The 21999-nt window shown below is 49.9% G+C and overlaps 2 protein-coding genes across 3 annotated transcripts in view; both read right to left on the bottom strand.

The window, feature by feature from the left end:
• Positions 1-21621, bottom strand: part of C20H17orf78 (chromosome 20 C17orf78 homolog) — a 172837-nt gene extending 151216 nt beyond the window's left edge. For both annotated transcript variants that reach the window (XM_055257104.2, XM_063628734.1), the window contains exons 1-3: positions 21126-21621; positions 19331-19417; positions 17895-18134 (exon numbers count right to left, since the gene is read on the bottom strand). In XM_055257104.2, coding sequence (XP_055113079.1) covers positions 17895-18134; positions 19331-19417; positions 21126-21183 — 385 coding nt within the window. In that variant the 5' untranslated portion in view covers positions 21184-21621. The remainder of the gene's footprint in view (positions 1-17894; positions 18135-19330; positions 19418-21125) is intronic.
• Positions 403-7800, bottom strand: LOC129470509 (radical S-adenosyl methionine domain-containing protein 1, mitochondrial-like). Its single transcript, XM_063629864.1, is given in 10 exon segments — positions 403-1632; positions 1832-1935; positions 2626-2680; positions 2899-3046; positions 3660-3723; positions 3909-4274; positions 6283-6487; positions 6605-6738; positions 7349-7467; positions 7722-7800. Coding segments are annotated over 10 exon segments (1392 nt in total). The 3' UTR covers positions 403-1514.
• Positions 21622-21999: the final 378 nt, after the last annotated feature.

The following is a 21999-nucleotide window of genomic DNA, read 5'->3' as shown; positions in this document are numbered from 1 at the left end:
CAAAGTATGGAAACTTTTTTTTTTATAATTTTTTGGAAGCAGAGTCTTGCTGTGTTGCCCAGGCTGGTCTCAAACTCTTGGGCTCAAGTGATTCTCCCGTCTTGGCCTCCCCTAGTGCTGGCATGAGCCACCCCGTCTGGCCTATCATATTTTTCTATGATTGAAGATGTTCTTGATGGCATTATGAATATTTGCCTATTTCCAGACTTTACAGCTACATAGTAGACAAAGGTTATAGGGCCTCCAATGAACTATTCTTTCATCTTTTCTGTAGGTCTGAAATCCTTCAAAATAAAATGTAGGGAGTTGGGGAAGGAATTTCAGCCCTAGGCTAAGCTTCTAGTCCTGAAATCAGGATTCCATGCTCTAGGAAGGAGCTCAAAGGAGAGGACCACAGTCAAGACAGGCTCCAGATGTGTTTATTAGGCTATTTAAATAGAACCTTGTGACCATTTCTGTAGGTAAAAGGACAAAGAAGAATTACAAACACTTTGGGTCTTTCCTGAATTCTCTCCGCTTTCCCTGGTCAACTCCACCCATCTTCACTCTCAAAGGAAAGGCACAGGGGGAAGGAAGTCCGTGAGGGGACTCAGGAGAGTCTGCGTGGCTCCTACCACCCCAAACATATTCTGGTTTCCCGAAGATAAGAGGCAAGGCTTGCTCTGATCTTTCCCAGTTCTCAGAGTCCAGCAGGCCGCTGTGCTGTACACATACATGGATCCACCAACATGTATCAGTCCTTCTGTGTTCTCTCCTGCATGGTAGAGGCTGGAAGCCTAAGAACTATATTCCTCAGAATTTCCTGCCAGCCAGGATTTGCTTTAAAGTCCACTAATGAGAGGCACATCTAGAAACCATGATTCCTTTTCCAGCAGTGGCAGACAGTAGGCATGAGGTTTTGTAGCATCTTCTGAGCACTTTCCAGTACATCATCTGCTTTTGTGCTGCTGGAAGCTGAGACCAACAGCAGGAGTTTTCTGTGCCTCCTGCACGTTGCTGATTTCTGACAGTTGCTACTGGCTTTCTCCAATTTTCACTTCTCTGTCCTTCAGTGGTTTTATAAATACTTCATTCCTATAGTAGATCCCTTCCTGCTTATATTAATAATACCTAGAGGGGACATGGTTTTCCTGACTCATCCAGCTGTCTTAGGACCTTACTCCAAAGTAAGGAAGGCTTCTCTTGGGGAGGTAATTGCCTGTAGAAAGATTTCCAAACACTGTCCATTATTTGATGCCAAAAAGGTAAACAGAAGCTGATGTGGGTGGTAGGCAATTCCCAGCCATGGAACACATGCTGGCCTGTGAGTCCCGAGAAGCTGAATGGGATGCCGGTTCCCCGACCAGAAATGTCCTCCCATCTACCTCACTGCTGCCATTCCCCTGGGGATGCCAGGGCTGGCCAATGACCACATGCAGCAGAGACGGCACCCGACAATGCAGAAGAGATGTCTGCAGTACCGACCCAGCTCTCAAAACCCACCTGGCATTACCCTGGAACACAGGAACATTTTGTCATCCTCCTGGCACAGGGGAGGGGGTTCTCTGCTGCCAGGCCTCTTGGAGCTGAGGCAGGAGGGTCAGCAAGAGAGAGTCCAGCACAGCCAGACCCTCCCAGGAACACCGAAGGCCCCTGGAAAACCAAGAGGCCTGAAGGTGACTACTTCATCTTACCAATTTCAAGCCCATCCCCCCAGCAGGGCCAAGCCCCCAGCACCTGCAGGCCCCTCCTTACCAGTCAGTCTTTCTCACTTCTCCTGGGTCTGTGGAGAGCTGTAGTCAGGGCTCCTTGGGATGCCTCAGCCCCCTCTGCCCAGCACCCCCCAACACACCTGTGATCCAGCTGCAGTAGGCCCCGCTCCAGCAGCTCCTGCACCTCCTTGTTCGCTCCAAACATGTCCCACAAGGTCAGCTGGGGCTCAAACTGCTGCCAGTGCTGGCGAAGCCAGAGGGTCAGAGGTGGGGAGCTGGCCTGGCTACTCTGGGCCATGAAGTTGGGGTGTGGTGAGAGGTGGGGGAGGGTCCAGTCCAGCATGGAGATCTCAGCAGCTGACATGCGTGAAACCAGAACCAGGCCAATGGGCCAGCAGGGAGGAGGGCACCTTCACTCCTGTTCCACTGAGGCTGGAACCCAGCTTCCAGCCAAGCCAGGCCTTCCTCTATGCCTCCTCTCTTCCCTCCCCTCTCAGCCAGCTCTAGCCAGGGCTTTATGGCTCTGCTTTATCCAGAGCAGCTCTGGGTTTGCTTGATCGTTATCTACTGTGCTTCCTATGAGAGGTTTCGGTGCTCCCTAAAAACAAGTGGAAACCCTTTATCTATCTATTGCTTCACAGAGCTCAGAAAATTGAGGTTGAGAGAGGTGAAAGGATTTGTGTCCAAGGTTGCAGTAAAACAAGGGCTGGAACTTGGGTCTCCGCAGCCCTGGTCTAGGGTTCTTAGCTATGCACCACTGCTCACTGCTTCTGCCCATCAGGCCTCAGCTGGACCCGGGCCCCACTTCTAGCTGCTAATCTCACAGAAATTGGAAGTATATGTGTGTATGTGTGTGTGGGGGGGGTGGCAGGGAGGGGGCATTGATTCTGCAAGACTTAGGAGGGAGTGGTGTGCAAGAATCCCAAGTCCTTACCTGGTGAGTGATCCCCACATCGGTGCGTAGCCCCAGGGCCAAAACTTCCTCCAGCCTCAAAGAAAAATCATCAAGGAGTCTTAGACAGGAGGCCTGTGTTCCTCCCATTCTCCAAATTCTACACTGGGATGCATTTAGAAGAGGCTAACAGGGACCATACAGTATGTGGCAAGGCAGGGGCCAGGGCAAGACAGGATATAAAAGATGTACAAATAGAGGTGGTCTTGGGGTATGGGGACCCTGGGGGAGAGCCCTGTGCCCTTGGATGCTCACAGCTCCAGCCTGCCCAGGGGGACACGCTTCCGGGTGCCATGGCCAAACAGCATCACCTCCTTCATCCAGTTGTCAGGCTCCAGTGTTTGGATCCGAGCCTCCCGGGTGTGGCCTCCAGCCCCCTGGGGCATAAATCGCCCATGGGCCCCTGACAACATCAACAACCATCCCCACATTAATGGGTGTTAATACTATGTGCTTACCAGATTTAAATCATGTGGCTCCTGGAGCAACTGCCTCTAACACACTGGAAATGTAAATTCTTTTTCTTTTCTTTTTTTTTTTTTTTGAGGTGGTGTCTCACTATGCTGCCCAGGCTGGTCTTGGATGCCTGGGGTCAAACGATCTTCCCACCTCAGCTTCCCAAGTAGCTCAGATTAGAGGCACGTGACACCAGGCCCTTTTTTGTTTTTTCTTTTTTTTTTTTTTAAATCATCTATCCCAAAATGCCAAGACATATAAATTCTTGGGCTCTCCTCTAGCCCTGTCCAATTGGGAATTCTGAGGGTGGGGCCCAGCAGACTGGCTTTTAACAAGCCCTCCAGGAGATTATCATACACACTAAAGGCTGAGAACCGCAGTGCAAGGTGTGACATTAAGCCCCTTACAATTCATGCTCAACGGTTCTATAGGGAGGTATTATTTTTTGCCACATTTTACATATGAGAAAATAGAGGCTTGGAGAGGTTAATGTGGCCCAAGTTCACACAGCCATGACACTCCTCTCCTGAGTCATCTTTTCTGTAGTTCACGGGACTCACCAGGCCCAATGCCAAGGTACTGACCACACTGCCAGTAAGTCCAATTGTGGGTACTGAGCGCTCCCTGCGGGGAGGGAGGAAATAGTGCAGAGTGAAGAGGGCGGGCCTCATTTTTGACTCAGGTAAGGGGCCCCAGGTTAGAATGTCCCACCATCTCAGCCAGGATCCTTCTCCTCAGAAGGTCACAATGCCCCGGTCACACTGCAGTCTGCCCATCCTCCACCTCCAGCCATCAGCCCCAGAACTTACATTCCAGGCAAAGTTGGAGACCTCATACTGGTGGAAGCCAGCCTCCCGAAGAACGGCCCGGCCCCTCTGGTACATCACAGCTGCGAGCTCCGGGTCAGGGGCTGGAAGGGCACCCCGCTGCACCTGGGCGAAGAGTGCGGTACCCCGCTCCAGGGGCAGCTGGTAGAGGGAGAGGTGGTCATCACAGTGGTGCAGCAGTTCCAGCAGCTGCCCAAGCCACGGCCCCACCTGCTGTGCCGGCAGCCCCAGCATCAAGTCCACAGACACGTGCCCGGGAAAGAGGCGCCGGGCCTCTGCCAGCGTCCGCAGAGCATCGCAGGCCGAGTGCGTCCGTCCCAACAGCCGGAGCTCAGTGTCATCTAGGGACTGGGAAAAGAGGGTGGGTGTAAGCATACCAGCAGCTCAGAGAGAGACAAGAACGCTCACCCCATTGTAGACACAGATACAGGGAGAACGCAGCATGTGGCAGGCAGCTGGAAGGCAGGAGGGGGAAGGTCAAGCTGGCACCAACAGCTGCCGTTCACAGAAGGGTCGCTATGTGCCAAGCTCTTTTATGTGGCGTCTAATTTAATCTTTGTAACCCTCCAATATTAGTTCTATTTTACCGATGAGAAAACTGAGGTTCAGAGGTGTTAAGCAACTTGCCCAAGGCCATGCAGTTGCAAAGTTCGACCTGGAATTTAGGACTGTCTGACTCCAAAATCAACAGTCTTTATTTACTTTACTTTTCAATTTTAAATAATTCTAACCTATAGAAAAGTTGAAAGAAAATCACAAAAAAACCCTTCATCTAGATTCACCATTTGTCCATACTTGTTTCTCTTTAAACATACATACCTGTTATTATGCTGAATCATTTAACAGTAAATTATAAACCAGCACTGTCCAAAAGAACTTTCTGCAATGGTGGAAATGTTCATATCTGTACTGTCCAATATGATAGGTAGTAGCCACATGTGGTTATTTAAATTTAAGTGAATTAAACTTAACTTACCACATTTCAAATGCTCACTAGTCTGTGGCTAGTGGCCACTATATTGAATGGCAGTTATAGATATTATACTCCCTAACCTCTAAATACTTAGGTGTGTATTTCCTAAAGAACAAGGACATTCTCTTACATAACTGCAATCCAATTACAGAGTTCAGGAAATGCAACACTGACAAAACACCATTACATAATACATTGTCATATTCAAATTTGGCTAATGGTCCCAATAACATCTACTGTAGTAATTTCCTCCTTCTTCCCCAGTCAGGGGCCACACATTGTATTCAGCTGTCTCTTGTCTCCTTTAGATTCTCAGCCTTTCTTTGTCTCTCATGACACTGGCATTTTTGAAGAATACAGGCCAGTTGTTTAACATGAAGAATTTAATGAATTTAAATAAATTATGATTATTTATGAATTATAATTATTTAAATGAATTATTTAAAATGAATAATTTCTAGAGATTGGTTGTATAACACTGTGCTTATAGTTAACAGTGCTGTACACTTAAAAACCTGTTAAGAGGGTAGATCTCGTGCCGTCTGTTCTTACCACAATAATTTTGTAAAAGTCTCTTAATTCAGGGTTTCCTGACAATCAGATTGAAGATATGCACTTTGGGGTAAGAATATCTTAGAAGTGATGTGTTTCTGTCAGCATATTCCATCAGAACAAAGCCCACAACCCGGAAGTCCTACGGAAATATCAGAGGTCAACCTGAGAGGACTAGGTTTCTCCCTACTTAAAAACCTTCAGTGGCTCCCTATCATTACTAGGACAAAACCCACACTCCTTGGTAGGCACCAAAGGTTTTGGACTCTACCTTGCAGCCTTGTCTCCAGCCTCTCCAGTCACAAGGAATGACTCACAGCTCCCCCAAAACATGCCAGGCTCTTCCATGTCCTGTGTCGTTTACTCCACACCCCCTCACCTGGTGAACTCCTCCTCTTCATTCAAACATCATCTCCTCCAGAGAAGTTTCAGTGATTTCATCAGAGTGACCTCCCTTCAGACTGTACTCTAGAAGCCTTTTCTAGAGACCCCCTTTACAGGTGACATTTACCATGCTGCAATAATTTGGCTACATGTCTGCATCCCCCGTGTCTCCAGTCATGTAGCAAATCTTTTTTGACCACCTACTACGTGCCAGGCACTATGGTAAGTGCTTGAAATAGAAAAGCCACACCTGATCCCTTTCTCATAAAGTTTGTGGTCTATGACAGCAGCAGACAATTAAGGAGTTATAAAAGTGTCGCACTAGGCCCTACTGTGTCCCTGGCACCCAGAAGGTGCTCAACGTTTGCCCAGTGAATGAATGTGACCAAAGAGGAGATGGCACTGAAGGGTGGGGTGCACTGAGATGGGGTGGGTGCCATGGGTTACCTGGAGGCCTGTAGACAACCTGTTGACCCCTGCTGCCCCGAACTCTGCCAGTCTGGAGCCCGGAGCTGAAGTAGGATTAGCCTCCAATGTGACTTCTGAGTCTGCAGGCAGGTGGGCTGTCTGTGCCACAGCCTCCAGGACAGCAGCCACCGTGTGGGGACTGGCTAGAGTGGGGGTCCCCCCACCGAAGAACACAGACTCCACCCTGGGGAAAGAGGATGGAGAAATGAGACCTGGGGGAGCCCTCTGGGTTGCCTGCACCTATCCCCCACCACTCCTCCAAATATTTCCCAAAACGCTGCCTACAGCCCTCACTACCCACCATTGCACCCCGCTGAGCCGCAGCAGCGTCTGCGCTTCGGTCACCAGGCACTTCTGCATGGCAGCCTCCTCCACGCGGCGAGGGATGTACTTGTTGAAGTTGCAGTAACTGCAGCGCTTCTCGCAGTAAGGCCACTGGGGGCAGTGAGTGCACGTGCGCGGTGAGAGCTGCCCTGGCCACTTCCAGGGTTCAGTAGCACACATCCCCGACCCCACCCCCACCCCTATCCCGAGGTCCTTCCACAGTAGCTAGGACATCTAAGCCACACAACTCCCCAAGGCAGGTCGCACTGGGGTGATTACATCCACTTCAATGTGAGAAAACTGAGGCTCACTCCTTTGTTACACTGCCTCTTCCAACCAGCAGACGTCAGGAAGGAACTCAACCCAAGCTCTTTCTGGGATCATATAAGTTTCATACAATTTTCCTATGGGCCATTTTCCCAGCTACCGAATCAGAACACTGCTCTTAAAAAATTTTTTTCTTGCTAAGAGGAAAATTGTCATGAAATTTGAACCATTTGGTCAGAGTCACCGAGCTGGTGAGTAGGAGAAACTTCAGGTTTTCTGGACCAAGTCATTTCCCTGCCAAGGCACAAGGTCCCATCCCAGACCTCGTACAGGGGCACAGAAACACGGCAGGCGGGTTCACAGAGTGACAAACCGCCACCTGGGTTTTGGACCGCCACGGTCACAGCCACGGCTGCGGCCACACACCGTGGGCTCCGCCCCCGCCCCTACTCACGTGTACTTAAAGCGCCGCGCGCCGGCCCGCAGGCTCAGGACTCGGGGACTCTCCTGCGTTCTCCACGCGGCGGCTCCTCTGGGCCGCTCTGGCTGCTGCCGCCCAGACGCGGGCCCGGGCTCCGCCATGGCGCCCAGCGTAGCGCGGGGCACGGACCCCAACAGGAGACGCGCGCAGGGATCACTGTGAGTGCGCAGCCGGCGGAAAGAAGAGGGGCTGCGTGACCGCGCGACGAGAGGACCTGGGCCCGGGGCTGCGGCGCCACCTGCCGGGCGCCCGGGCGCTCACCGTGGCCGCCTGTCGGTTCTTTTCCCCAGGCCGCGGGGCGGGCTGCCTGCCTTTTGGCACCTTGTGCCCGGGCGAGTTCCCGGACCCATCCAGGAGCTCTTAGATCGTTCAGTCAATTCCTTGACATTTGATGTGCCTGGCTCAGAACTGGGCGCTGGGGACATCTAGGTGCATAAAGCCAGGTTGCATTCTGACAGGAGAGAGGCAAGCCAACCGGCCAGGACAGGCAAGACGTATTAATTCCGTGCCTGCTGGACACCAGAGCCGTGTGCCTCAGTGCTGTGAGGTCATCTGTTGTAAGAGTGTGGGAGTCAGTAGGGCAGAAGAGACACTTGAGCTGGATCTTTCTTTTAATTTCATTTACAAATATTTGGGAGAGGGGAGGTCTTGAACTCTTCGGCCTCAAGCGATCCTCCTGCCTCAGCATCCAGAATAACTAAGGATTACAGGCATGAGCCACCACCAGTGCTATGCGCGGGATCTTGGAGGAGCAGAAAATCCCAGGGGCAATTGGCTTGGCCGGGAGAGTAGGCTGTTTTGGGTCAGGCCAACCCAAGCATCTGGAGGTGTACGTGCTGGGAGGACAGTCAGATGGTGTGTGCAGGAGAGAGGGGGAAGGCGCAGGGGAAGGCCTGGGGAAGCAGGCACCTGAACAACTGTCCCACAAAGCAGAAACATCATGGGCTTCAGAGGCAGGCAGTGCAGGACAGTTCTCCCAGTGGCCTTGAACTGACCTGGTTCTCCCCTCCTTTCTTGCTTGTAGTTCTCAAGAATAACTGTAGACGCCTGTAATCCCAGCACTTTGGGAGGCCGAGGCGGGCAGATCACTTGAGATCAGAAGTTCAAGACCAGCCTAGCCAACATGCTGAAACCCCGTCTCCACCAAAAATAAAAAAATTATCCAGGCGTGGTGGTGGGCACCTGTAATCCCAGCTACATGGGAGGCTGAGCAGGGAGAATCCCTCGAACCTGGGAGGCGGAGGTTGCATTGAGCTGAGACAGTGCACTGCACTCCAGCCTGGGTGATGGAGAAAGACTCTGTCTCAATAAATAAATAAATAAAACTGTAGAGTGTGCAGAGAATGCAACATCCTGAGGGAAGGAAGGACTGGCCAGCACAGCCATGCTCTGTTCCAGTGCCTCTAGAAAAAGGATGTCCTTCAGCACTTCAGCCCAACATGTCAGATGGCCTCAGGGTATAAAACCCAGGGCAGAAGCCAGGCGCAGTGGCTCACTCCTGTAATCCCAGCACTTTGGGAGGCCGATGCGGGCGGATCACAAGGTCAGGAGATTAAGACCATCCTGGCTAACACGGTGAAACCCCATCTTTACTAAAAATACAAAAAACTAACCAGGTGTGCTGGTGCGTGCCTGTAGTCCCAGCTACCCAGGAGGCTGAGGCAGGAGAATTGCTTGAACCTGGGAGGCGGAAGTTGCAGTGAGCCCAGATGGCGCCACTGCACTTCAGCCTGGGAGACAGAGTGAGACTGTATCAAACAAACAAACAAACAAAAAACAGGGTGGGCTGGTTTCTGGGGCCCCTCAGCTTCAGTACAAGTCCAGCTGGCTGGGCGTGGTGGCTCACGCCTGTTATCACAACACTTTGGGAGGCCGAGGCAGGTGGATCACCTGAGGTCAGAAGTTCAAGACCAGCCTGGCCAACATGGCGAAACTCTGTTTCTACTAAAAAAAAAAAAAAAAAAATAGCTGGACACGGTAGTGCACACCTGTAATCCCAGCTACCAGGGAGGCTGAGGCAGGAAAATTGCTTGAATCCTGGGGTTCACACCGCTGCACTCCAGCCTGGGTGAAAGAGCGAGACTCCATCTCAAAACAAACCAACAAAAAAAAAAGTCGAGCATGCACAGATAGCAGTCCATTCCCCATCTGCCTCAGCAGCTTTCCTGAGCCTTAGGGGTCCAGCTCCAAATGAATCCCAGCCTTCTGTTGTCCCTTAGTGCCTACCTATAGGTAATAAACACGTTGCATGTCACTTGTGTTTGCGTCGCTGGACTCAGTGTTATGTAACTTGTGGGTGTTTGCCTCACTGGACTCTGACAAGTTGGTAACCAGTGTGCAGTGAACCTGCCTAACAGACAGCTGGGTTCTGATCCACCTGTGTGAACTTGAGCAAGATACAGAACCTCCCTGAGTTTCTGTTGGGTCATTCATGAAGTGGGACCAATGGCTACTTGAAAGGATTGTTGGGAAGATTTGGAGAGAAAATAATGTGAAAGTACCTAGCATAGAGCCTGGTACTGAAAATACCTTAAACATATGTTCATTTCTTAAAAAGTCAAGAGGAGGCTGCTGCTGCCTTGGGCAGGCATGCTGGGAGGTAAGGGGGCAGGCACACTGGGAGGTAAGGGGGCAGGCACGCTGGGAGGTAAGGGGGCAGGCAGGAGGCAAGTTTCCATTCCTGTGAACTGGGAACCTATGTGCCTTTTGGAACCCAGCTGTTTTTATTTCTTGGGTCAAAGTACAACCTGCTTTATCTGGCCCTGCCTACTAGGGATGCCACAGGTTCACCAATCAAAACAAATAAAAAATAAAAATGAGGTTGGTTGGGGAGGAAGGGGGCTGGGGGATGGCAGATAATAGTTAAAGAGTATGGGGTTTCTTTCTTAGGTGATGACAATATTTAAAATTGACTGTGGCGATAGTTACACATATTTGTGAATATACTAAAGACCACTGAATTCTATACTTTAAATGGTGGATTGTCCCAGCACTTTAAGAGACTGAGGCAGGAGGATTGCTTGAGCCCATGAGTTCTAGACCAGCCTAAGCAACATAGCAAGATCCTGTCTCTACGTTTAAAAATTAGTTAAGACATGGTAGCACATTCCGACAGTCCCAGCTACTCAGGAGGCTGAGGTGGGAGGACTGCTTGAGTCCAGGAGTTCGAGGCTGCAGTGAGCTATGATCATGTCACTGCAGTGAGTCACTGCACTCTAGCACTGCACTGTCACTGCACTCCAGCACGGGTGACAGAATGAGATCCTGTCTCTAGAAAATGGGGGAGGGGGAGTGAACTGGAGAGTATGTGAATTACATCTCAATCAAGCTGTTATATATATAAAAAAAGAATACTTCTTGCCAGACTAATCTGGCAACAATGTGAAAAAGAATTAAATTAGAGTAGCTTAAAAATAAAAAATTGGGGCCAGGCGCAGTGGTTCATGCCTGTAATCCCAGCACTTTGGTAGGCTGAGGCAGGCGGATGGCTTGAGGTCAGGAGTTTGAGGATCAGCCTGGCCAACATGGTGAAACCTTGCCTCTACTAAAAATACAAAAATTAGTTGGGTGTGGTGGTGGGTACCAGCAATCCCAGCTACTTGGGAGGGTGAGGCAGGAGGGCCATTTGAATCTGGGAGGCAGAGATTGCAGTGAACTGAGATTGCATCACTACACTCCAGCCTGGGTGACAGGGCAAGACTCCATCTCAAACAACAACAACAACAAAAATGGGTTGGTATCTCAAAGGGATACCAAGGGTGAGGGTTAAATTAAGTATATAATCCACATCAAGGTGCTCTGCACTCTCAATGACAAGGAATAGGAGGTCTGAAAGTGCTAGTTTCCCTCAGTGTCTTCCCTTCTCCATCCCGTAGTAGCTGCCAAGAGAGCCCACCAGCAAGAGGCCAAAAAAACCCAGAAGCTCTTTATGCCAAATCACAAGGACAGACAGGGGAATGTGGGGGATGGACAGGAGGAGGGCCTGGGCGGACCCTTCCTCCCGCTTTATTCACAGATTTAGATGTCGTTCCATCTGCTCTCGAAGTTTGAATTTCTGGATCTAGAGGAAAGAAAAAGGAGTTAGGGTGACCAGCTGTCTTGGTTCACCCAAGAATAAGGGGTTTCTCAGGCTCTTAGTGCCAAAACAGGGAAAGTCCCCAGGCAAACCAGGATTAGGTGACCTGGTCACCCTACTGCCAGCCTCTCCACACCCATTGCTGGAGGAAACAGAGGTGGGGCGCCACAGGCTGCCCTCCCCAATCTCCTCCACCTTACACACCTTTCCTGAAATGGTGAGGGGGTAGTTTGTGATGAACACGACGTACCTCGGAATCTTGAAGTGAGAGATCTGCAGACCAGAGGGAGGGAGGTAAGGCGTGAGGCTGGGCAAGCTCACAGGGGTATGGGAAGGGGACCAGGGGCTGGCCTGGCCAGGAGTCAGCTTCGTCAAGGGCAGAGCAATCCCCACCCCAGGCTGCTTGGCAGAGGAGTGGGTGAGCAAAGAACCGAGCAGCATCAGCTCGGTTGGGCGGAGGCTCCCCCCTTCCCTTTGCAGAAAGCTTTGATCTCCTCCACTGTGGTCTCCTCCCCATCCTTCAGCCGAATGCAGGCACAAATCTCTTCCCCCATCCGATCGTCCTTCACTCCCACCACCTTCCAGGGCCACAGAAAAATATCAGACATCACCGTGTTTATGTGTGTTTCTTGTTTCTGGGGGCTCACCTGAGCCAGGTGCCTCACCTGCACTTCCTGCACCTTCAGGTGCGTGTGAAAGAAGTCCTCGAGCTCTGCGGGGTAGATGTTCTCACTGCCCCGGATGATCGTATCCTTAGAGCGGCCCATGATCTTGCAGAAGCCCTGCTCGTTCATTGTGGCGACATCTCTGTAAGGAAAGCCCAGGGGCAACCTGTCATCTCTGCCTTGTTCACTCACTTGCCTGCTCACTCGTGAAACATTTATTGACCAGCTACTATGTGTCTTCCACTGCTCTAGACTCTGGGAGACATAGCAGGAACAAGACACAGTCTCTGGAATTAATAGTTTAGTAAGGGGAGGGGAGGCAGGCAAAATCAACCAATACCTATAACATATTCTCTCTCTCTGAACACATCTATACACATGCTTTTCATGACTGGCTTCTTTCCAGGTCTCAACTCAAATATCTCCAGACATCTTCTCTGTCCACTCAGCCTAAGGGAAGCTCCCCTCCCCACCACAGCCACTTTCTCTCCTAAAACCCTATTTCATTTTCTTGGTGTTTTTTGTTTGTTCGTTTGTTTGTTTGTTTTTGAGATGGAGTCTTGCTCTGTCACCCAGGCTGGAGTGCAGTGGCATGATCTCGGTTCACTGCAACCTCCATCTCCTGGGTTAAAGCGATTCTCCTGCCTCAGCCTCCAGAGTAGCTGGGACTACAGGCGCATGCCGCCACCATGTCCGGCTAATTTTTGTATTTTTGGTAGAGGTGGGGTTTCACTGTGTTGACCAGGCTGGTCTCAAACTTCTGACCTCAGGTGATCCACCTGCCTCGGCCTCCCAAAGTGCTGAGATTACAGGTGTGAGCCACTGGGCCTGGCCTATTTTCTTGGTGTTATTTATCGATGTTGGACATCATCTGTCTTCCTCCAAAAAGCAAGATCCTTCTCATCTTACTTTCCTGTGGACCTCCAGCGGCGAGAATGGTGCTAGCACATAAGGAATTCTAATAATAATTTGCTGAGCTAAAAAATGAGCGACTGAATCTGGACTCAGATTTTGCAGCTGCTAGTGTAGGGTGATGACCCAGTTGCTTTCTTCTGTGCTATGTATGATCATCCCCACCGTATGCATTTTGGAAATTAAGACTCCAGCGTGTGAGGGTTCATCTTGATACCCACATCCTCACGGTGCCAGGTTAATGTTCCCGGCTAAGCCTCAAGACCTCCAGCCTCCCCTCAGCAGCCAGAGCCTCCACCCAGCCCTGCCTTCTCACCCTGTCCAATACCACTTGTCCTGATCCACTGCTTCCTCTGTCTTCTGATGCTCGCCCCAGTAGCCCAGCATGACACAGTACCCTCGGATACACAGCTCCCCGGGCGTGTTCAGCTCTGCCAGCGTTCCCACCTCCATGTTCACAATCCGGGCCTGGGACTGGATGGCCTCAGGATGGGGCTTCCTATCTTCTTGCTTCAGGATAGGTGGTCCTTGGAAATGGAGAGAGCTTTGCCTGCCCCCAACCCCCCAACCCCCCAACCCAACCGCCTGGAATGAGGCCCCTGGCTCTGCTTATCCCCATCCAGAGAAGGGAGACAAAGGCTAGGGTCAACTCAAAGCCAGTCAGAGACCTGAGCTGGGCATGAAAGAAGAGCTGAGTCCCAGGCTGGGAGTGCTGAGGAAACAGAACGGGCAGGCAGCTGCTGCAAACAAAGAGGTTTGTGGACTGCAGAGCCAGCTGAAGAATTATCAACCATGCAGAGGAGAAGGGAGTCTCCTCTTACTTCCCATTAAGCAGCAAATAAGCCAAAGAGGGTGGCATGGCAACATCTTGTGAATAGGAGAGGCAGAGTCTGAAAGCCTGGTAGAGAAAAGAGCCATGGCCACCGTGCCAAGGAAAGCTGAGCCTCTGTGTGCCTCAGTGTCTGTGTCCGTGAAATGGGGTGAGTGATGCCCGCCTCTGTTTCCCTTCCAGGTGGGCATCCTAGTGAGAGTGGCAGTGCAGCCGTAGTACACACAGGAGGGGGCTCACATCCCTACTCAATCCCTGGGTACATGGCTGCTCTGGCGGGAGGGCAGGGCAGAGTCACACCAGGACAGTGGTCAGCCCCAGGGGCAGCAGCTGCTTGTGCACAGGGGCAGCGTTCCCCCAGGGGCGGGAGCAGAAGGGTGCAGGGAAATCAGGAGCCAGCTGGCACAGCCCCAGTGTTGGAGCAGGAAAGGAGGCACGGCTAGGCATTTGAGATTGAGATGCACTCTGGGGTAACCTTTGAGGGGCAAAGGTACCCCCCCAAAGGGATAGGCTGCTTGGGAAATGAAGCATTTACGCCAAGCAAGAGGAGGAACTCTGCTAAAGCGAGAGGCAAGGACCACTGGCGGAAAAGAAGCTGTGTAGGAAAACTCTCTGTGCTCTGGCTCCTCTTTGAGGCTACCCTGGCTGCCCTGAAACAGACAGTGGGCTTGGCAAAAACACACCTCAGACAGGAAGGGAGGCCGCGGAGAAGTTCAGCTGGCAGCCGCTCACAGCCAGTGTTCCAGCTCTTCCCCTTTCATGCTTAGCCCACGGAGAACACTCCGGGCCAGGCCTAGCATGCCCCTGCTGCTGGGGGGCTCTAGGCATCCTGAGTGAGCCATTTGACTCTCTCACTGAAAGCAACAGATGTCCCAGCTGGGTGCACCCCAGTTGGGTGACGGGAGGTGGGACTTCGGAGTCTTGGTCAGGGGCTTACCTCCGTGTGAGGCATAACTCTGCCCACGCTTTCTGCCTTCTGCTCCACAGTGTCCTCAGGGAAGTTCGCGAATGTCACGTGACTGTTCTCTGCGGTTCCATAAGCAACCTAGAGGGTCCAGAAAGGGTGTTTGAAGAGGGCTTTCAGCACGTGCAGAGGGATCGGGTGAGCTATCTGAGGAACTGGGAAGGAATTCATAAAAGAAAAGGGAAAGTGGAGAGCAGCCGAATGGTGGAAACAGAGACATCATTGGTAGGGGTCTGGGGTCAGGAGGCAGAGGTGCTGGGAGTGAGCAGACTAGATCTCTGCAGGGCCCCAGATCTGAAAGAAAATTGAGAGCAGGGACACCATTCTCTTCCAGCTGGAGCTCTCTCAGTGCCCCGTTTCCCTGGAGCAGCCACCTGTCTATGCCTGTGGCTCTGGTATTACCAACACCCCACACTTCTCCCCCCATCCCCTGGCTGCCTTAACCCCACCTTCCTGATTTCAGGCCACATCCCCTGCCCCTCCCTTCCAAGCTGAAGGCCCCATAAACTTGATGAGAAAGCCAGCCTGCCTTGGCCCAGCTAGGAGTGGCACAGACACAACCCCACCCCTGCATTCTGCAAACCCTGAACAAGGGTTTTGGCAGGTGTCCCCCAAGCTCTGGAGAGTTTCCCGTGAATTTATTTCCGTCAACATAAAAATCAACCTAAGCAGTGATTTTAAAAACCAGTGGTACCCACCCCCCCGCCACTTCCCCCATTTCCAGTGGTTGGAAAGCCTGAGCAACAGAAAAACCAGAAGCCAGCCTTGGAGAAGTCTAAATACCATCGAGGAATGGTCTAGGCCAAGTATGACTCCTCTATCCTAGAGGCAAGGGGCAGAGAGGTTTGGGAAAAGGGCAGGCCCTGGAAACCAGGCCGCAACACGAGGGTGCTGGGTAAGGGAAGAGAGGCTGGTAACCCCGTATCCTAGGTCCCCTTTAATCAACGGACACCAGGTCTCATCCATCCTCCTCCCTGCACCAAGCTTCCCCCCATCAGCTGCTCTGGCACGACTGGGATTTGGTTCAATGTGGGTTCTGGTTTCTCCTTCCACCCCTCATCACAGACAATATCCTGCCACGGCGACCTGCAGCACGTCATCTGCGACAAGGTGGGGCTGCAGAAGATCCCCAAGGTGTCAGAGAAGACCCAGCTGCTCAACCTACAGCGCAACAACTTCCCGGTGCTGGCTGCCAATTCGTTTCGAGCCATGCCGAACCTCGTGTCCTTGCACCTGCAGCACTGCCAGATCCTGTGCCAGGCAGCTTGGAGCTCACCCTGAGGCCAGAGCTGTGACCCTGCCTGCTCACCCTCCCCTTTCCACAGGAATGCGGACATCGTGGCTGGCAAGTGGGCACACAGAAATCCGGCGGGCTGAGGCGGGACTGCTCACAGAACTTAGGGTCTGGCAGCCAGAGCCGTCCAGGGCTGGTCCCTTGACCTGCCCCACCCCCTCCCACCCCCGTCCTCACAGTCCTGGGGCCACTGCCCGAATGTGGCCTCTGCCAAGTACACCTCGGCGCCACTCAGCCACCACCCTGAGACCCCTCAGGGGCGGGTCCTGACCACTAGGGTTGGAGATGAGGGATGGAGCTATTTCGGGGCGATGAAGGAGGAGGGATGGTGCGACTGTGCTTGTGGCCTGTAGTTCCAGCTACTCGGGAGGCTGAGGCAGGAGAATGGCGTGAACCCGAGAGGCAGAGCTTGCAGTGAGCCGAGATCGCGTCACTGCACTCCAGCCTGGGCGACAGAGCGAGACTCTGTCTCAAAAAAAAAAAAAAAAAAAAAAAACTATGGAAGAGTGGAAGAGACATACTATGGAATAATGTAAAACTGTTAAAAAGAATGAGGCAAATATTAAAAAAAGTATGGGGTAAATATATACGTATTGAAATAGAACGACCTATAAGATATATTATTAAATGGAAAAGCAAGAGATTGGCCAGGCGCAGTGGCTAACGCTTGTAATCCTAGCACTTTGGGAGGCTGAGGTGGGTGAATCACTTGAAGTCAGGAGTTAAACACTAGCCTGGCCAACATGGTGAAACCTTGTCTCTACTAAAAATACAAAAATTCACTCGGTGTGGTGGCGGGCACCTGTAATCCCAGCTAATTGGAAAGCTGAGACAGGAGAATCACGTGAATCTGGGAGGAGGAGATTGCAGTGAGACGAGATCTTGCCACTGCACTCCAGCCTGGGTGACAGAGTGAGACTCCATCTCCAAAGAAAACAACAACAACAACAACAACAACAAAATAACAACAACAACAAAAAACAAGCAAAAGCAAGGGGCAGAACAATGTATATAGTATGCTACCATTTATGCTTTTAAAATATGCACACTCATACATTCTTAGAGTATCTCTGGAAGGAAATATAATAAGTTGATAATAGTGGTTCCATCAGGGATATAGAACTGGAGAATTGAGAGACAGGAGTAAGAGACAGACTTACTTTTCAATATAAATCTATGCTGTTTGAATATTTTACTCTGTGCATGCAAAATGAAAAAAAAAAAAAAAAAAAAACCTGGCCAGGCACAGTGGCTCACGCCTGTAATTCCAGCAGTTTGGGAGGTCAAGGCGGGCAGATCACTTGAGGTCAGAGATCAGGACCAGCCTGGCCAACATGGTGAAATCCTGTCTCTACTAAAAATACAAAAATTAGCCAGCCATGGTGGCAGACACCTGTAATCCTAGTTACTTGGGAGGCTGAGGCAGGAGAATCACTTTAACCTGGGAGGCAGAGGTTGCAGTGGGCCAAGATCGCACCACTGGACTCCAACCTGGGTGACAGAGCGAGACACCGTCTCAAAAACAAAACAAAACAAACAAAAAATTTTTAAAAACTGTCAAAAGAAGACCCATCAGAAATGGGGATCACATGAAAATCACAGTGTATCAGGGCTAGAAGGGATCTTAGAGATTGTAAAACTGACTTTCAGAGAGCATGTAGATTTGCCCAAGGGGAGGATAATTCATTTTCTTGTAGCTTTTCCTGCTACTGAGTTCTGGCTGCCTTCAAGGATGTCAACTAAAAATTAAGCCTGCCCCCTTCCTCTTTTCCAATCTCACCTTTGCCTGTTAGAAGAGTCTGAAACTTGGATGTGGGGATTAGGTGACAGCTTGAGGAGGCAGAGCTGTTTCTGCGGGGAGCAGCAATGATTCTCAGGTTCTTCAGAATATGCTTGACCTTTGGCTTTCTTTCCAAATATACAAGGTTGACTTTTACTTTGCTGTCAGAGCCAAGGCACTGCAGGGTAGCTATAGTCTGATTTTGAATGAATGCTGTCCTTTTGGTTTCTGTGTGAGTTTCTGGAAGGAGAAGAACCAGATAGAAAAATGGAGCCGGTTTTGTTTTTTGTTTCGTTGGTTCTTTTGAGACAGGGCCTTGCTCTGTCACCCAAGCTGGAGTGCAGTGGCGCAATCATGGCTCACTCCAGCCTCAAACTCCCTCAGTCTCCGAGCAATCCTCCCACCTCAGCCTCCTGAGTAGCTGGGACTATGGGACTACAGGTGTATGCCGCTATGCTCGGCTAATTTTTTAATTTTTTAAAAGACAGGGTCTTGCTGTGTTGCCCAAGCTGGTCTCGAACTCCTGGGCTCAAGCAATCCTCCCACCTTGGCCTCCCAAAGTGCTAGGATTACAGACGTGAGCCACGGCACCCGACCTTGAAGCTTTTGCTCTTGTTGTCCAGGCTAGAGTGCAATGGCACGATCTCTGAGTTTTGCTCTTGTTGCCCGGAGTTTTGCTCCTGTTGCCCGGAGTTTTGCTCTTGTTGCTCAGGCTGGAGTACAATGGCGCGATCTCAGCTCACTGCAACCTCCGTCTCCCTGGTTCAAGTGATTCTCCTGCCTCAGCCTCCCAGGTAGCTGGGGTTACAGGTGTGCACCACCACACCCAGCTAATTTTAGTGTCTTTAGTAGAGGTGGGGTTTCACTATGTTGGTCAGGCTAGTCTCAAACTCGTGACCTCAAGTGATCCACCTGCCTTGAACTCCCAAAGTGCTGGGATTACAGGCGTGAGCCACCATGCCTGGCCAAAGCTGGATTTTAATCTGAACAGTGCCAAGCTAACCCACTTCCATTCATGACCCCTGTTAAACTCCACTGCTGTACTTTCTCCTCCTTTTAGTTAACTTCTTCTTCAGTTTGTGTTCATAGTACCAATATACAAGTCCTGCCTTTCTTCCTGCCATGGTTCCCATGAAGGTTGGTGACAGCAGTAAGTTTAGCACAGGGAGATGCTCATAGATTTTCTTTAATGCAGAGAGGGGTAAGTTCTGCCTCCGTCTCTTTTTTCATCTCCATCCGTTTGAGTAATATAGGCATGCCTTAGGTAATGACAGTTAATTTAAAGATTGGTTTCCAGAAAGCCTCCTGGGAGGATACAGATCCTTAAAATAGTATATTTGAGATATGGGCTAGGAAATGGGAAGATGAGACACCTTTTAAAGGTAAAAATTTTTTGGAATGGCAATATCATTTTCCAGAAAGCACCCATTCCCTACCTTGCATTTGCAATTCTCTGATGCTTCTCACGTCCTTTGGGAAGATCCCAGGCAGCTGTTCCACTTGGCAACTGCTATCTCTGAGGTCTGGGGGTGAGCAGAGGGGGAGGAGGGAAACCGGGGGAGGTTTGGGGAAAATCAGAATTTACTGGTACTTACTTTTTAGAATTCTGGGCAATGGAGGAGAAGATATGAAAGAATGCAGTTCCTGCTCATAAAACTTGCAACTTGGGAGATGACTCTCTAAAAAGACTTTACATTTATTGATTGATTGATTGATTGATTGATTGAGATGGAGTCTCGCTCTGTCGCCCAGGATGGAGTGCAGTGACGTGATCTGCACTCATTGCAACCTCCACCTCCTGGGTTCAAGGGATTCTTCTGCCTCAACCTCCCGAGTAGCTGGGATTACGGGCATGAGCCACCATGCCCAGCTGATTTTTGTATTTTTAGTAGAGATGGGGTTTCGCCATTTTGGCTATGCTGGTCTCAAACTCCTTACTTCAGGTGATCCACCTGCCTCGGCCTCCCAAAGTGCTAGGATTACAGGCGAGAGCCACCATGACCGGCCCTCAAAAAAGAACACCCAGCCAAATACATACAAAGTAGTAGTTGACCTAGTATAAAGAATACTGAGTACCAATCTATTACCCTTAGGACAAAGAAAGGTGAAATAGAGTTAAGAAAACTTACTAAGTTAATGAAAGACTAACCAACCCATTTCCTTAAATACTGCTTATTTTCTCTTCTCCCTCCTATTCTATCTCCTTTCTTGTATTAAATAAAGCTTTTGGAGATTTATATTGTCTGACTTTGGTATCTCTATAGGTTTCCACAGAACCATAGGTCTTAGTTATTTATGCTTTTTGGCACATAATTCAAAGGGTTGTGACATTTTTATAATTTGTCAAATTTGTTACTGCTGCACCTTGTGCCATTTGGTCTTAATTCTGATCAGCTAATTTTATTTTTTTATTTTAATTTTTTATTTTTTGAGACAGAGTCTCATTCTGTTACCTAGGCTGGAGTTCAGTGGTACGATCTCAGCTCACTGCAACCTCACCTCCCAGGTTTAAGTGATTCTTGTGCCTCAGCCACCCGAGTAGCTGAGATTACAGGTGCATGCCACCAAGCCTGGCTAATTTTCACATTTTTAGTAGAGATGGGGTTTCGCCATGTTGGCCAGGCTGGTCTCGAACTCCTGACCTCAGGTGATCCACCAATCTCGGCCTCCCAAAGTGCTGGGATTAGAGGCATGAGCTACTGTGCCCAGCCTTGATTAGCTAATTTTAGAGATGAAATGTTTATGAAACTTTGAAAACTCATGTTTTAAATAAGCAGTTACCAAAGAGCAGCAAATGATGCCGTTCCACCCAATATCACCCTTTCCCTCAGCTCTCCCCACCCAAGAATATCACCATCTAGCTATTTACATGTACCAACTTAAAAAAGGCAACATCTTATGAACAGTTATGAATTTGGGAATCTTAGGTGATGACAATACTGAAACTCTAAAGAAGCCATCCAACAGTGAAAGGACTTTTAATGTTAATTACATGAACAAGACATAAGAATGCATCACATTCTCTGAAGACCTCTCATCATGAAACAGACAGCTATCTCTCTGGAATGAATAAGTTGCAGTCCTTCTTAGAGGCGAGTGGATACATGGGATTAACTCTGGAAAGTATTGCTTGCTGGATATCAGCTACATCTCTATCTGGTGGAAGAGACCCCGAAACTCTTTCTAGGCCTCTGTCTATTTTCCAGGAGATTAGGCTAGAGAATTACGTACCTTTCTTGTTGGCATCATAGGATACAATGATTAGGCTGAAGACCAAGATGGTATCCATGTTAGCTTGAGCACATGCTCATTGCAGACAGACCACTGCTCATCTGCCACAGCCCTTGATAGCGCTGCCTCTAGTTGCTTTCACCACACGCAGCTGGAACCAAGTTTGACCCTGAGAGACTCTGATTCCACCCTGATTATTTTGCCCCAATTTCCTGAAGACCCAGGAATAGATCTAATTGGAGAAAGGGCTAATTCTGCTTATTAATAATTCACTCAGAGTTCTTCTGACTTCGCTGCCGGTGCTGACATAGAGAACTGGATTACCTAGAGGTTTCTCGAGCAGGAAGGCCACAAACGCCCATTGATATGCTTTACAAATACTTGCAGATAGACACGTATACGTTTACATGCATGCTCACTGACACAGGCACAGAGATTTATATACTTTCATGAAAAGATGTGGAGATTTCTAGTAAGGAATATAATTTCTAGAATAGAGCAGGAAACTAGGACTAGGAGTCTAGTACAGGCCCTGTTATTAGCTATCACCTTGAGAAAATTACTTGACTTCTTGGGATCTAAATGTTCTCTTCTATAAATTGAGAGTCCTGAACCATATGATCTCTTTTTTTTGTTGTTGTTGAGGCAGAGTCTCGCTCGGTCGCCCAGGCTGGAGTGCAGTGACACGATCTCGGCTCATGCAAGCTCTGTCTCCCAGGTTCACGCCATTCTCCTGCCTCAGCCTCCTGAGTAACTGGGACTACAGGCGCCCACTACCATGCCTGGCTGATGTTTTTGTGTTTTTAGTAGAGACAGGGTTTCACTGTGTTAGAAAGGATGGTCTTAATCTCCTGATCTTGTGATCCACCTGCCT

This window comes from Symphalangus syndactylus, chromosome 20 (assembly GCF_028878055.3).
Source record: "Symphalangus syndactylus isolate Jambi chromosome 20, NHGRI_mSymSyn1-v2.1_pri, whole genome shotgun sequence".
In the NCBI taxonomy this organism is placed as follows: Eukaryota; Metazoa; Chordata; class Mammalia; order Primates; family Hylobatidae; genus Symphalangus; species Symphalangus syndactylus.
The sequence above is the reverse complement of the archived record's forward strand: the minus strand, read 5'-3'. Positions and strand labels throughout refer to the sequence as shown.